Raw genomic sequence first — 15629 nt, 5'->3', positions numbered from 1 at the left:
TGGTCAATAATCTGACGTCTTAGATTTCCCACTCTTCTTCTCATTACCAGCATCTATGATTTCTTGAGTCCAGACAAAGAACACCCAGATGCTGCTTGATGTGACACTTTTAGTAAGAAATCAGGTTTGTTTTATGCTCCTCTTATGCATGAAAGATTCTTTTTTATTTCCTTTTCCTTTCTAGGGAGCTGTGAGATGTAGTCAGACTCTCTGTAATTAACTTTGAGGAAAAAAATGTAAGTTGGAGGAAAGACTGGAGGACAGGGAAATTTCAGCTGTTTCCAACAAATTAGAAATGACAGAAGATTCAAAAGAGGTATCCATCCCATCCACATGGTGAAGTATAACTCATAACCAAGGCATTCAGCAGAAATGACAGCAAACTGCACAGAAGCTTTCACTAAAAAATGCCTCAGTGATTTTTTTTTCTGTAATTGATAAATGATAAAAAGTATATCACAAGGACAGAAGTGTGGGTGTCTGTCTGTGTGACTGAGAAGCCTGCCAGACTATGGCAATGTTCATAGATCACCCATTGCTGGTGCACTAATCCTTGGTATCTATTAGCTGGGTTCATATTCTTCCTTTCTTCTTCTCCAGTGGCAACACACCCATTGCAGTGTGGGGAACTCACCTAGATCTGATCCAAAACCCTCAGATCCGAGCAAAGCACGGCGGGAAAGAACACATCAATGTGAGTATATATCCTGGACCCAATAGTAGGTTCAGGACAGCGCCAGTTCAGCTCAACAAAAAAGCTTTGAGGATGGTGAAGGAAGGGCTGCCTAGGTTATTATGATGGTCAACTGAGTTGTACAGAGAGGGATGGCAGATTGAAGAAAGCCCCTTAGTTCCTGATCGATTACAGATGTGTATTATTGGAAGGGGTCTCGGGAAACATGGGCTAATTTCTGCATCACCCTTTTTTAAGCAAGCAGATTTCTGTTGTAGCATTGTTGCTGGCACTTGGCAGGGACCTGTGAGAAGAAAGACAGATTTTTTTCTCTGTCTTTTTTAGTCCTGTTAATGAGAGACCACCAGCTCCTCTGCAACTCAGGTTGTAAAATTAATACCCGCTCTTCTCTAGCACTGTTCACCAAAGAATCACAAATCACTTCACAGACAGATATTACCTAAAATAGCCAACTATCACATGAATAATGGTGAATCTGCGGCAGGCTCAAAAAGAGAATACAGGAACTTCAATGTCTTTGTGCCCAGTCCTGTTTTAACCTAGTAATTGGGCAACTGAGTGAACTGGTGGTGTTTACTTGGTAAAAGCTATTGCAGCAAAGAACATTGGACTTAATTTACAACATGAATCTGGCTTGGTACAATTTACTTGTCTTTCTGCTGAGTTAATCTAAAGCAATGTTAGCACTTGAGCTGTTCTGCCAACACTGGAAATACCAGTGAGATTTGGAGAGGGTCTTACATCAAGTACAGCTGGTACAAGGGTGTTTTTTCCCCATAGACCTGGGTTTGTTAGGAATCATTAAGCTCAGATCTTTAAAGAATGCTAATTATCTATTTCCTAATTGTTTTAAATGGCAGTTAGAGTAGAAAATACCTTTCACAACCTATTATCTATGTCTCAATTATACAAAAAGCAGGTCTATGGCAAGGTTGACTTTGAATTTCGAGATGTCCTGGTATCTACTTTCCAGTTTCTTCACCAGCCCAGCTTCACTTTTCAGGCAACCTGATGTCCAAAAGGGAATCTTCGCCAAAACTGAGCTTTTTCTGCAGTTTTGAAGTGATCCCCAAAGTCTAAGATCTAATTGTGGAGTGGTCATGAAGCTTTGACTATGCTCTGCTGCACAAAAACAAAGAACTTTCTGTTTCCTGAAGGAAACAGATTAAGGGAAGATGCTGATGCTGTTTATCCCAGAAGCTGACTTTCCCTGGGGAGGAAGCACAGCATGACCAGTTGCAGTTAAAATTGCTCCACACTCCTGTCCCAGGGAGACTTTCCTAATCGCTTCCCAGCCATGATCTCTTTCCAAGGATGGGGTATGTTTTGAAGTAGAAGTGCATCAAATTGTATCATGATAATTATGAGGGTCTGTTCCTCGCTGTCCTGTGGTAGTATCTAGACTAATATTTCTTTGGGATGTATATGTACACCAATAGGGCTAGGGGCAACTCTTTATATTGGGTTTCTCTTTCCAGAACTGCGAGGTGCAGAACTCCACGGAGATGACCTGCCAAGCTCCAGCACTGGCAGTTGACCCCAATCACCAGTCTGAGCTAGCTGAGCGTCCAGAGGAGTTTGGCTTCATTCTGGACAATGTGCAGTCCTTGCTGATCCTCAATAAAACTAACTTCACCTATTATCCAAACCCAGTCTTTGAGGTCTTCAACCCCTCAGGAATCCTGGAGCTGAAGCCAGGAAGTCCCATTATACTGAAGGTGAGATGGGAACTAAAGATAAGGTCAAACATGTCTTTTGTTCTGCTATATCTACCAGGACCCCACTAACAACTGTGGCTTCATGAACATGTCCAAGAGATTTCTTTCACTCACAAGATTTCACACATCATCTCATTGAATCCAGCAGGGTCTTATGAGAATCACCATCTGACAACATCACACCATTCACTTCCAAGAACCTAGGAATAGCCAAGTGAATCTTTACACATAATTGCATCAGAAGTAAACTCCTTCTGTAACTACTTTTATGCAAACTAAATTTGCATCTGCTGCTGGTCACCATTTTCCACCCCTGTAGTAGGATTGACGATAACATGCCCATGTCTATCTCCTCTTGGGGAATTTAGAAACTTTTCTCTCACCCTGGCAAACCCCACACCAGCCCTTTGTCATTTACGTAAAACAGACTGCAAGAGAAAGAAGTAATTTTATGACTGAACATTTTCTTATCAGCACTTGTATGTGGTGAATATGCAAAGAGATGATTGTGCATGCAAGAACACCTTTTGGCACATTTGAAAAGGGGGGTATATTTTACTTGTCTGAATATGTCCTGAGATGGTCTGTCTATGCTGGACTTATCTGCAAAATTTCCCCATTACTGCCAGAGAGAGACAAATGGGGTAGACTGTTTTGACTGATAATGATCTGTAGCCATCCATATTGTCTTCTGCATCACTTTTCTAGGTTGGCCATTTCTTGCTAAGTTAGAGAAGGGTGAAGCAGATATTCCATGTGTAATGTTAACACTTGTGTTGCAGAAGCAAACCAGAGGTGGAAGGCAAACTCTGACAACATTTTTGGGGGGTGGGGGTGTGATATTCCTTTCTATTCAGGGCAAGAACCTGATCCCACCTGTGGCAGGAGGGAATGCCAAGCTGAACTACACCGTTCTAATTGGTGAGAAACCCTGTGTGGTAACTGTATCGGATGTACAGCTGCTCTGTGAGTCCCCAAACCTCATTGGAAGGCACAAGGTGATGGTAAGTGGTGCTTGAACCTCAACCCTTTGGTCTCGGGTGGACAGGAAGGGCATGCTGATGTGAGGAGCTGTCAGAGATCTCCTGGGAGTTTTAATCCCCATTTGTCTTCCATAGATACCACAAACTTTGTGGCCCCTTCTTGCTATAAAACTCCCATTAGTCTCGGAAAAGTCACCTGGAGATCCCTATGGACAGTGAGAGACCTCTCATAATCAAAGTCCTTTAGGAAATAGCACTGGAACAGGCTGCCCAGAGAGGTTGTAGAGTCTCCTTCTCTGGAGATCTTCAAAACCCGCTTGGATGCAGTCCTGTGCCACGTGCTCTAGGTGTCCCTGCGTGTGCATGGGGTTGGACTAGATGATCTCTAGAGGTCCCTTCCAACCCTAAGCATTCTATGATTCTATGATTCTATGAAATCTTGCTTATCTTCTTTCTTCATACAGACTGTGTGAAGCCCAGATGTTCATGCAAATTCATATATGTAACATAGTCCCTACATGACGCACTACGTTAAAGTCAGTACTGTCCTCAATGATTGACAAGATGCAGGTGGTTAAAATTTACTTTTACGCAAGAAAAAAAAGCAAGCAAGATATGGACTCTAGCGTGACTGAAGTTTGAGGGTTTGACATCTGTATAACTTAATATAATCTATGCAATCTTCCTGGGTTGTATGAAAAATGACCATAGTGATTGCACTGGAGGGAGCTTTTCCTCCTCTCTCCTTTGATTTATGCACTCCTCCTTTACTTTCTTCTCAGTAATTTGCATGCCTCGGTGCTGTTGCTTGATAAACAGCACATCAGCAAAATCATCTGAGTTGTACAGAGCTGTGGGTGGAAACAAAGCAGAGGATAATAACTGACATCACACATATGGATGATCAATGTTTCCCACTGCCCGTCATCAGCTTCTTCCCACCTCTCTATTCCCCTTCCAAAACTATAACTGTTATATATTTATTTATTTCAATGCAGTGAGACTCTTACAGTTGGTGGAGATGCACTGCATGGGTTCTTTGAAAGAGAGAGTTTTCTGGAAACTTTTTGAAAATAGAGAGCTCATGGTGACCATCCTGCATCCCCTTTGTGACTACTGCTGGTGTGTTGTGAGACCTTATATTGGCTACTCAACTTCTCTGTGCCAAAGTCTGTCATCTGGAAAAGAGAGATAATAATCCTTCTCAGCTATGCAAATATACTGTGGCTCTTGTTTCATCGTAAAACACATTAAGATACTCCAAGAGCAGCAGTAATGAAGTGAGAGTTTTTTTCTCTGTGAATTCCAAATCTTTTGAACATGGCAATATATGTCCATGTGTATCATTTTCCTGAATGCAATTAAACATATGGTTAGCCAGAGATTGATAAAGCCAATACTGGAGAGAGAAAACCCAAAGTTAGGTGAGCAGTAATCAGGCCCTGGGGATCAGGGAAGGGTAAACACAGAACCAGACCTTATCACTTGTGAAGACTCTCCTGTTCCTGCAGCTTGGGACAGGTCAAGTGAAGTCACAGGCAAAAAGAAATTTTTTTTTTTTTTGTGGAGATTGTTCAAACAATAGCCATTGTTAGAAACTTGATTATATGATTTTGCTGAAGCCTGCTAATGAGCATTAGTGTTAGGAGTAAGTTACACATTTTTCTTTAAATAGCAAGCACTGGGGCAACTCTCTGACAGTGTCTGGGCTGAGAACCAAGCACAGAAGGTTACTTGCAGTGGAAGCCAACGTTCAAAGACGGACTTTGCATCTAGAATTCACCAGGAGGACAGCTGGCCTGGGGAATGCCTCCTCCAGGATGACAAATCATTTCTGTTGCTTGAGTTGGTACAAAACGTCTCCCTGTGTTTCCCATGAATGTCACTCTGATGTCAGAATAAATGTCAGGTAGTTCTCCCAGGTCCTCTGCCTGCTTCTGCCAGTGATTCACTGTGTGACCTTGAGCAAATTGCTTAACAAACCCTTTCTTGGAAAGTGATGTGGCCTAGATCTGAGAGAGGGGGACTGACTTAACCATTGCAACGCTGAGTTTGTTTTAAGGGAAGGAACAGTTAATAACAGAAACACGTATTTGATGTCACCATATTACTGCACTAGTTTGTTTATCTTTTTTACAATGACAGAGGTAAGACAAAAAAAAAAAAAAAAAAAAAAAAAAAAAGGACATCCACTAAAAACCAGACACAAGTGAAGAAGAACCAGGAATGAGGAAGACCAATGAGTAACTAGGTGGAGAAGGTCTGGAAAAAAAAAAAAAAGGGGGGGAGGAGGGGTGCTGAGTGTGGGTATTTAGTATCAGAACCTATATCTGGAAAAGTTATCCTGGACTTGTATGATATAGTGAGTGGAGAGGAGGTCAAATACAGCAATAGGCATTTAGGACACAACTCATCTCATCTTAAGGCCAGCACTTACATTTGGTCAGGGCAAAACCAGAGCTGTGGTAGCCTCGAACAAGCATCAGCTATCAATCAGGATTACTGTTTGGAGGAGTGCTCATGTTAGAAAAGTAGGTCCCCAGCAGACTTGCCTCAACAGAGCCTTTTATCCTGCGTGCAGCAACACTGTCTGCAGTTTTCTTTCTGTTTTTTGAGAGCACAGCCAAGTTGACCGAGACGCTAGACAGAGACCAGGGAACCTCTGGGAGTTCACAGAGAGCACATAGCTGTCTTCTGCTCTCTACCCAGCTGCGGACCATCTGAAGTCTCTTTACCAACGGGGCAAACCCAAGCATGTGGTTAGGGGAGGAATTGCAAAGAGCATGGGCCAGGCTCTGAGAGGTTTTGTTATATGTTTTTCCTGTCCCAGGGGCTTCCAGAGAGTTTTCAAAAGCAAATTGTCACTCTGTGATTTCTCTCTCCCTCTGCCCTGAGTGCTCCTGTGTCAACTGCCCACTTTTGATGTCTCCTGTCCCATAATAAAGTTACAACCTATCAGATCTTGCTCAAGAGCTACATGGCTTGTGTTTATGTTGGGATCAGGGTGGTGCAGCACAAGATAGCCATTCAGGGGAAGGGATGGAAATCCCAAGTAACTGGACTTAGTAACATTTGTCTCACTGAAAGCGTTATCCTGATCTCTTTCCTGTTTTCTCTACCACCAGAGCTGATTTTACCTGGCATGTCAGGTGTTCTCAGCCATTCCTTATCCAGGTATTCCTACCCTGTTTAGCTTATGAGACAAGCTAATACTCATATCATATTGTATGAGTTTGTCTTGCACAACAGTCGTAGCTGGGAGGTTCCTCTGTGTTTCTGCTCATTGGGGAGTTTTAATGCAGTAGTTTAATGCAATCTGTTCCCTGCCTTCCCTCCAGGCTCGAGTAGGAGGAATGGAGTTCTCCCCAGGGATGGTCTACATCTCTCCAGACAGCCTGCTGAGCTTGCCAGCTATTGTCAGCATTGCCGTGGCTGGTGGCCTGCTCATCATCTTCATCGTGGCTGTGCTGATTGCATACAAGCGCAAGTCCCGAGAGAGCGACCTGACCCTCAAACGTCTGCAGATGCAGATGGACAACCTGGAGTCCAGGGTTGCACTGGAGTGCAAAGAAGGTAGGACAGGGAAGGAAAGCTGAGGAGAACCTTTTCATTTGTATTGTTTGTTTTATTTCTAAGGATAAACTTAATAGGGAGAGGTCAAATAGAGGTTCTTCTGCCCTGAAATATCACATAAATGGTTTATGGTTAGTTTAGCCCACCAAATATGAATTATGAATATTTATATTAATATGAAAGCTTAGCTCATTTCAGATACGAGATGTATCAGTATTCATTGCAGAGAAGAATCAGCCACAAAACTTGGAGCTGAATTATCACCAAAGAACACTAGTGTTGAACCCTTTAGGAGTTCACTCAAGCCCTTTGGTTTTCAATCAAGCGTAGATCTAGGTCTGGCTTTGCCCAGAACCAGCCTTGCCATCCTAACTGCATTTCCTAAGTCCAGGGGTAGCCTTGGCCCTTGACCTTGGGGTAAGGCTGCACTTTTCTACCTTTTTCCACACGTTGCTTCTCCACTCATACCCTAATCTCAGTTTTCCCAGGGGAAACATACGGGTCTGAGAGCCTTTCTGATCATGATGAGTGAGAACTGTACTGTTATTGCTACATGAATGGGTCATTTCTGTACCAGCTTTTGCAGAGCTGCAGACGGATATTCATGAACTAACAAGTGACCTAGATGGAGCCGGGATCCCTTTCCTCGATTACCGAACCTACACCATGAGAGTGCTTTTCCCTGGCATTGAAGACCACCCAGTCCTGAGGGATCTAGAGGTACAAAATCAACATTTACAGCTGCTGCGTCATTTCGTTGCTCTCTGTTCTGCCCCAAATGCAAGAGATGTTGTGTCATGGACAAGGTGGCTTACAGTGCTTTGTCTTACCAGAGAAAAAACAGCACCTCATAAAAAGTCTGATTGAGAAGGGGGAGATGATTGCTGCTATCTTAGATGTTAAGTTCTGGCATGCTGCTTGATCACTCAACTATTTGGAAGAGCCCCATAGATTTGTGTACACTAGGTCCACCATATTCTGTCCCTCCTGTGTCTCCAGCCTCTTGGGGTTTGCTTTTGAAATTGGTTTTATTAGTTGCAGCTAAACAAGGGCCTGGGAAAAGGGATCAAAAGAGAGTTCTGGAGCTGTCTGTGGAGCTTTGCTGATGCTGATGACATTATCAGATCCTTTACCTGGACAACACCTATAAAAATGATGGACACTCACCAGAGGTTTGCATTTGCTGTGCTCCATAGCTGCAGGTCTCTGTGGCTTGCAAGGAGGTCAGAAACTCACCTCCTCTCTCTGACCACACATGCTTGCATGTTCCTGCAGCACCCCCAGTCACCAGAGGCAGCAATGGGAGTTTGGGGAGAAGTTGCCCATTAATGTAGAGGTCTGCACATTGTCTGCATTAGTTTTCTGGCAACAGTGAGTTTGACAAGCCTCAGGTGAGTTTTCGCTGAAGGCCTTCTCTGCTACAAAGCTGGTTCAGGGCTTGGCAGGATGGACAGGTTCTGTTCTAGGGATACCTGGGTTGGGGTATACCATGGCCAAGACCAGGGAGGTCCTTGGCTGAACTCTCTGCAAAGCCTTTGGCAAACTCTGCACTTCAGACAGGCTTTGGCATGGGCTACTGAGGAACTGCCTGAGGCCAGGACTGCAGTAGCTGGCAGAGCTGAAGAATAAGAGCTGGCAGAGGCAATACCATGCTTAGCTGGCTGTGTAATTAGAGGTGCCTGCTATTCTTTGCTCCTTTTCTTCAGGAGGGCCAAGCTACATCAAACTATATAGGGAGAACCATTAAAAAAAACTGCCTGAGTGCAGTACTGAGGAGGCCAGCCACTCATGAGCAAGTAAAAAGAAATGGTGAAGTCTTGTGGGGATGGACAGGAGGTTGTGTTACACAGGAGTTATAGAAGGGGTTGAATTTTGGGGTGCAAATGGGGCTGCTTTCACTCAAGAAGTGTGCAGTTTCACAGAGTTGAAGAGAGGAGGGGTGATCAATTCCTCTCTAGCACACACATGTGCGCATACACACACACACACAAGCTTTTTCATCACACCCAGGGACCATTTCAACCCCTGTATTCACTAACTACAGTCAGATGAGTAGAGTCTTGCCCCTGCAGTTTTTACCATGGTTGTGCCCATATGCAGATACAAGTGGAGAGGCATAACACACAAAGGTTTTACCAAGGCCACCAAACTTTAAAGAAAAAAAATAAAAAACTTTTATGAGTTAATATTTCAATCTGTCACTTTTGATCTCTTCTTCTCCTTTTTTTTTTTCATCTTCCATCCCTCCCTTACCTCCCAATATTTTGTAAAGCTTTAATTGTTCTTTCAGTTCCCACATTTTTGGCTGCTGACAAAGCAGGAAAGGCAGCTTTCATTCTGTTCCCTGCTAGCACCTAGAAGGAGATAAGACAAACAAACAAACAACAATAACAACAACAAAACAATGCTAAGAATTACTTGCCTAGGAATACCCACTCATGCTATTTATTGGGAAAAGACCCTAGCACAGAGTTTCAGTGAGCAGGTCTTATTTATTTCTACTTCGTTTGCTAATTAACTGCTTCAAGATGCAGTACAAAATACTTGTGTTATGTTTTTCTTGTTTTTAATTCTCTGTAATAACCTAGAGGTAGACAATATTAAATGTTCAAGAAAGTAAGCTAAAAATAATTATTAGTGGGATGGGTTGTAATATTTTTATTGGCTGTCTGTAGTTATTTAAAACTATTTGCTGTATGCAAAAAGAGTTAAGATCTCTAATTTCTGGAATAAAGAAGTAATGACCCCCGAAGCAGCCTTACATTACTTGGATATTTAAGCACACAAACTTGTTTTGAATGGAGGTGTCAAAGCTGTGTGAGTAATGACACACACACGCACAACCATGCCATGTGTGCTCTGTGGTGTGGCTCCCCAGCTTGCAGGGAAGCTTCTTGAGGGTCTGAGAAAGCTCCAGCAGGAGAGAGGAATGAGTCTGGGGTTCTCCCATTAAGGCTGCATTGGTGCAGCAGATCAAAGGATGGAGTATACCCATGGCTCCATTCTTGTCCAGAGATAGAAAGTTGAGGCATGGTAGACACCTCTGTAGATAGAATCCAAGGTCCAGTCCTGAAGTCCAGTATAGAAGATACTTCATCATTCTTTCACAGGAATGTGCCAGAGACTCGTCAACTTCTCTGTCTCTAAACCATCTGATTTCCCAAGCACATCCTTCTGTCCAAATCTCTGTGTCCTGTTCTCTCCACTTCAGACTTATACACAACTACATGCTCACCACCTCAGCCATCACCTCAAGCCTCTTTCCCTCCTCAAATCATGACCTGACTCTCAAGTCCGCTTTCTCCACGCAATGTCTTTTTACCTCTCCCAATTCCTTAAGGCAGAACGCCAAACCTGTCCCTGCATTGCACCTTCCCTGCATTATGACAGGTATTGAAGGACAGCAGATGTGTGGGAACTTGCTGGAACAAGATGAACAGGAGATCTGGATAGGTTGGACTGACAAGAGTCCCAAGTAACCCAATACTTTCAGCATTGACTCAGACTTGTTTACTGATGTAAGCAGGATCCTTGCAGAGAAGGATGTTGGAACAGATAGAGTGAGACTTTGATCGAATGCAATCAAACTACAACATGGCATGATACCACATTGATTACTAGCTGTCTCTTCTGAATGTACTGTTCAGGGAGGTAAATGAAGATTTGGAAAATAACATGACCTTCTCGCTTGATGTGTGGACCCCCTTCCTTCTTACAGGATCGTTCTGTGAAGCAGGAGGAAGGACTCACCTTCCTTATAGATTCGAGACCAAAAAACAAAACAAAGCAAAACTTCACTATTTGTAGCAGCTTTGCCTTTTCCCTGTCTCAGACTCGACTGTTGCTCCATGTTAAAGTCTATGATTACATGGGCTGACTTGGAGGAACTGGAAGGCTGAGAACAGAGAGGCAGAAAAGGGGAATTATGATCTATTTGACAGTGGCATGACAGCAGTCAATGAGGGGATGATTTGACCTCTTACTATTCTTGTGCAGGTCCCTGGCTATCGTCAGGAGAGGGTAGAGAAAGGCCTGAAGCTTTTTGCCCAGCTCATCAACAACAAAGTTTTCCTGCTCTCCTTCATCCGCACACTGGAGTCCCAGCGCAGCTTCTCCATGCGGGACCGTGGCAATGTGGCCTCGCTCATCATGACTGTGCTGCAGAGCAAGCTGGAGTATGCTACTGATGTCCTCAAACAACTTTTGGCTGACCTCATTGACAAGAATCTGGAGAGCAAGAACCACCCTAAACTTCTTCTCCGGAGGTAAGTAATTCCAGGGGCCTGCCAATCTCTTGGGTTTTGGATTGCATGAAATCAGGGCCTCAAAGTCCTCCTTTGGGATAGGTCAATAAGTCATTAATGCTTCATTTATACCTGTGTTTCCTTTTGACCTGAATGCCTCCAATTGTATCACATAGGACTCATATCCATATAAGAGAGGTGTTATTATAGTCTGGTGTGTGTGGGGAACACCTGCGTTCTCCTGCCTGGGTCATAGACTGCCCTGTCGTGTATCTTGTTGCTGATAGAACAACAGATGAACAGAGAGTCTCCTTCAGCTATGTGATCTCCTGCTACTCCCTGAGCACTGAATTTGGAAGCTGATTGCAATCAAGAGGCAAAGCTGATACGGGCAGTAGAAATTGTTTCATAAAGAGCACAAACCTAGCTTAATGCTTTCTAGCCACATCTAAGGTCTCAATGCCAGGGTTGTGGAAACCCTTAAATTACAAGGCTACATCTACAGCTCTGTAACTAATATGCTTTCCCTGCCTAGGGAAATGCTGCATCTTCTCCCTTTAGGATTACACTCAGCTCTTCCTCCCCACAGCCTGAACCAGCCTTTCTGATTGAACCCAAGACCTTAAGTAAAACTACTGGCTTCAGATTTCCCCTGGCATCACCGAGAGGGAATGGATGGCCTTTGCACTGCTCAGATCTGTCTTTGAGGGGTTCTGTGCTGATTACAGTGGATGTCTCAGGCAGGGTAGAGGTCTTCTGTGCCTGCTGGGAGGGTTTTTATCTGGCACACAACCCACCATGGAGCACCAGCAAGAAGAGGAGCTGCAGGCATCTCTTGGTACACAGGGCAGCAAAGCAGGGGCAGAAAATGGATTTTGCTTTGGTGTCAGTTAACTCCCTGATGTAATTTCAGGCTTACAGCCTGGCTGGCATCCTCCCATTTGTATTCCTTGCAATTCCTCTCTGCACATCTCAGATTGCCTCCTTCCAACTCTCCCCTCTCTTCATTTCCCCCTTTCTCCATTTCTTTGTCTTCCCAAGCCTTTTATGCCTGTCTTCTCTTGAGCACCCCATTTTCCCTATTTTCCCTTCATCCAGTTCTTTCCTCACCCATTCTCTTTACTGGAAATGCCATGTGGTCTTTGGGAGAAAAACAGATATACACAGAAGCCACGTCCACTGTGCAAGATTTAAAAGCACAAGGTGAAGTTTGTTTTGTTTTGTTTTCTTTTGATTTCTCTGAAATGGAGTCACTGTCCTGACCAGCACTGAAACAGAGCCCTGTGGGAATAACTTGATGCTTTGAGTTTCAGGTCTTGGTCCTAGTCTCCCAGATGATTTATTTGCACCAGATATAGATTCAACCTGAACCTGATGGTTCCTTGTGATGGAGGGGAATCTTCCAAAATCCTTCTGCACTTTTGGTCTGTGAGGTGTTGGCAGGGGGAGTTTTCTGGTTATTAAGGTTTTCCCACTTCATCTGTGTCCAGGATTCATCCCCATATTATATCCAACCTCAAAAGGATCGAAGTTGCCAGAGCAGGGTCAACAGCACAGCAGGGCGTTCAGCTCTTTTCCTCATTGTGATACTGGGTTTGCACCATGTGTTTGGTCCCAAACTTGGGGTGTCACACCAGGGAGTGCAGGAGAACACCTGCCTGGGTGGCATCACTGTTTGAGGAGCTCGGACCATGAGCAACACAGGGAGTGCTGGACATAAAGACCATACAGTGAGCAAAATGGTGAGGTGACCCTAACTGAGGAAAATACACAACAAAAACACTTCTTCAGAAAGAGGCAGGCTCTAGATAGAGACATGGCAATGATCACTGTAGGCAAAGGAAGTACAGGAAAAGCATTAATGCCCTAGTGAACTGGGGCCATGTCACCTCTTTGGCTGTAGGCAAGAGAAGAAGAATGACGACTAGCACTGCTATTATTCACCTCCCTGCCATCCCTACCATCTAAATGAGATGTGCCCACAAGAATAGAGAAATCCCTATGGAAACAAGGCTAAAGATCAACCACACTTAGCTAGGGAAAGGACTGTCACTTGTTCTATGTCGCTGTAACACGGCACTGCTTTCAGGCGAGGTCTTTGGGTGCATGCGGGCATACAACTTAATGCAAACCCTTCACTTTGCCAAAGGAAGCAAGACCAGCTTCATGATAGAGGACTAGGGCACCTAGAAACCAAATTTATTCATCCAAGAAGGATTTTTGCTCTGACCTTGAAGATACTGACTGCAGGCACTTGGAGGAATAAGACCAGAGCATGCACTGAAGCCATCATGAATTACACTGTCCTACTGGTGTCCAGAGCAACTTATGGACCTGAGTTGGTCCTTCTGCAGGGAAAGCTAGCCCTGAGAATTGGAAATGGATTTTTACCTGCTGAGGAGAGAGCATTACAGGAGCAGCTACGTGCAGGTCTCCCTTTCCCTGATTGACACACTGGGGAATATAATCAGTTAAAAATGCTGGGAAGATAATCGATGACAGATTACTATTTTTTTCAATAATTTAGATGTCTTGCATCCATCTGTCTTAAGATTTTGCAAAGTTCATCATTCAACTCAGTTTCTAAGTCTTTGCAGGAAGCAAAGAGATACCGATACCTTTTAATCTGCATAGGTCTGCGATTTGCTCAGTGATCTGGGCAGGAAAATGGACAAAATTCATCGTCTGACCAAGTCCTTTGGCATGACCAACATGACTAATTCATTTCCTATCCTGTTTTTCTCTTGGATTGGTTTTAGGACAGAGTCCGTGGCAGAGAAAATGCTCACCAACTGGTTCACCTTCCTTTTGTACAAGTTTCTGAAGGTAAGAGAAGCAACGTGCCCAGATGAACAACTGTGTCTTGCTTTTCTTGGTGAGGTTTAGCTGGGACCAAAACTTTCCAGTCTAATGAGTGAGGGCCTTTCTCCTGACTCAGGAAGAACCAAGAGGGATTGTTTGAGATGAATAGGTGGGAAAGTTTTGAAGGTCCCTAGAAGGTAATTCCAGTCAGTTTAATATCAGATTCCTGTTTTCAGCTGAAAGGAAAGGATATAAGGAGGTCACTCTCTAAAGCACTGCTTTTATAATAGGCTTCCCCTGCTTCCCCCAGTAACTTGTCTTCTTGCCTTAGCCTGAGCAGAGGCCTGATAAGGCCAAGAGACAGGCACACAGAAGCAATATGCTCCTGGCAGATAAGCTAATTAAGTGGGAGACAGGTGTACATACTGAGAAAGGGGCTGCTTCACTTCAGATTATTAACTGTTTTTTTGCTGAGATTTGCACCAGAGGTGAATGACCTCACTCACTGAGGTGGGACAAACCAGGAAAACGGAGGGTAAGGTGGGAAGAAGAGAAGGAAGGACAGAGAGATAAGAGAGAAGGGAAACAAGAGGAGAGACCACAGGAGGGGTTCATGGCATAGGTCAGTGCAGCAAGAGAGGAGAGCCCAAGAAAGCTGTGGGAAGGAGGAGAGGGGAGATCACAAATAAAGGCAAGGAAGAATTAGGGAAGGGGGTGCTTCATGGGTTCTGCCTGTGGTCTCTTTGCAGCTGTCCCAAGTTGGGACACAAACAACTGATATCACCAATGCAACCACATGGACACAGTGATGCATTTCTCCCCTGGGTCATGGAGCTGCTCCTGTCAGAGCATCCCTGCTTGCTTCCGGAATGGGAGAACTTGGGGAGACTTTGTGCCCAGGCACCCTGCATAGGGCAACAGTGGTCCATCTACCTAACAGCACTGTCTCTGGGTCCTTTGAGCCTCATTCCCTACCCTCTTTGCTGCATTGCCCTGACCCATCAGAAACAACTTGGGATGCTTCTGTGGGTCTCTGCTGGCCTCAGAACTACTAGACACCCTTAGCCTGTGCAATGGCACTCAAAGGGCTGGTTTCACTCTGAAGAAGTGGGGGAGTTACCCTGGGGGCAACAAGTGTTGTTTTGAGGTCAATCCACTAGTATGTTAGAAGAACTCAGGAGAACTTGGTGGAGTTGAACATTGACTGCATGTGAAGAATAAGCTATTTCCCATTGACCTACCTGCCTCGGGTGGCTTGGAGCCGGCAATCACTGAGATGCTTTATGGTTGGACTCGATCTTAAAAGCCTTTTCCAACCATAATGATTCTATGTTACATATTTTGGACTCCAGGTTTTCACCTCTGCTCCTCGTACTTCATCTGGCTCTTGTCTGTTCCACCCCTTGCAGGAATGTGCTGGTGAACCTCTGTTTTCCCTCTTCTGTGCCATCAAGCAGCAGATGGAAAAGGGTCCCATCGACTCTATCACTGGAGAAGCCCGATACTCTCTGAGTGAAGACAAGCTTATCCGACAGCAGATTGATTACAAGACACTGGTAAGTGCTATGAGCATACTCTTCTATGAGTTCTCCAGCATCTTTTAGAAGAGGACATT

The 15629-nt window shown here is 44.3% G+C and overlaps 1 protein-coding gene across 1 annotated transcript in view; it reads left to right on the top strand.

Annotated features, from left to right (window-relative positions):
* The window catches only part of PLXNA4 (plexin A4), a 404602-nt gene that overhangs the window by 351586 nt on the left and 37387 nt on the right, over positions 1 to 15629 (top strand). Inside the window, exons 17-24 of the mRNA XM_088531807.1 lie at positions 601 to 694; positions 2173 to 2412; positions 3270 to 3416; positions 6734 to 6968; positions 7546 to 7688; positions 10965 to 11233; positions 13972 to 14038; positions 15424 to 15570. Coding sequence (XP_088387933.1) covers positions 601 to 694; positions 2173 to 2412; positions 3270 to 3416; positions 6734 to 6968; positions 7546 to 7688; positions 10965 to 11233; positions 13972 to 14038; positions 15424 to 15570 — 1342 coding nt within the window. The remainder of the gene's footprint in view (positions 1 to 600; positions 695 to 2172; positions 2413 to 3269; positions 3417 to 6733; positions 6969 to 7545; positions 7689 to 10964; positions 11234 to 13971; positions 14039 to 15423; positions 15571 to 15629) is intronic.

This window comes from Tinamus guttatus, unplaced genomic scaffold, assembly GCF_059628265.1.
Source record: "Tinamus guttatus ecotype Peru unplaced genomic scaffold, ASM5962826v1 Tinamus_guttatus_pri_ptg000434l, whole genome shotgun sequence".
Lineage (NCBI taxonomy): Eukaryota > Metazoa > Chordata > Aves > Tinamiformes > Tinamidae > Tinamus > Tinamus guttatus.
The sequence above is the reverse complement of the archived record's forward strand: the minus strand, read 5'-3'. Positions and strand labels throughout refer to the sequence as shown.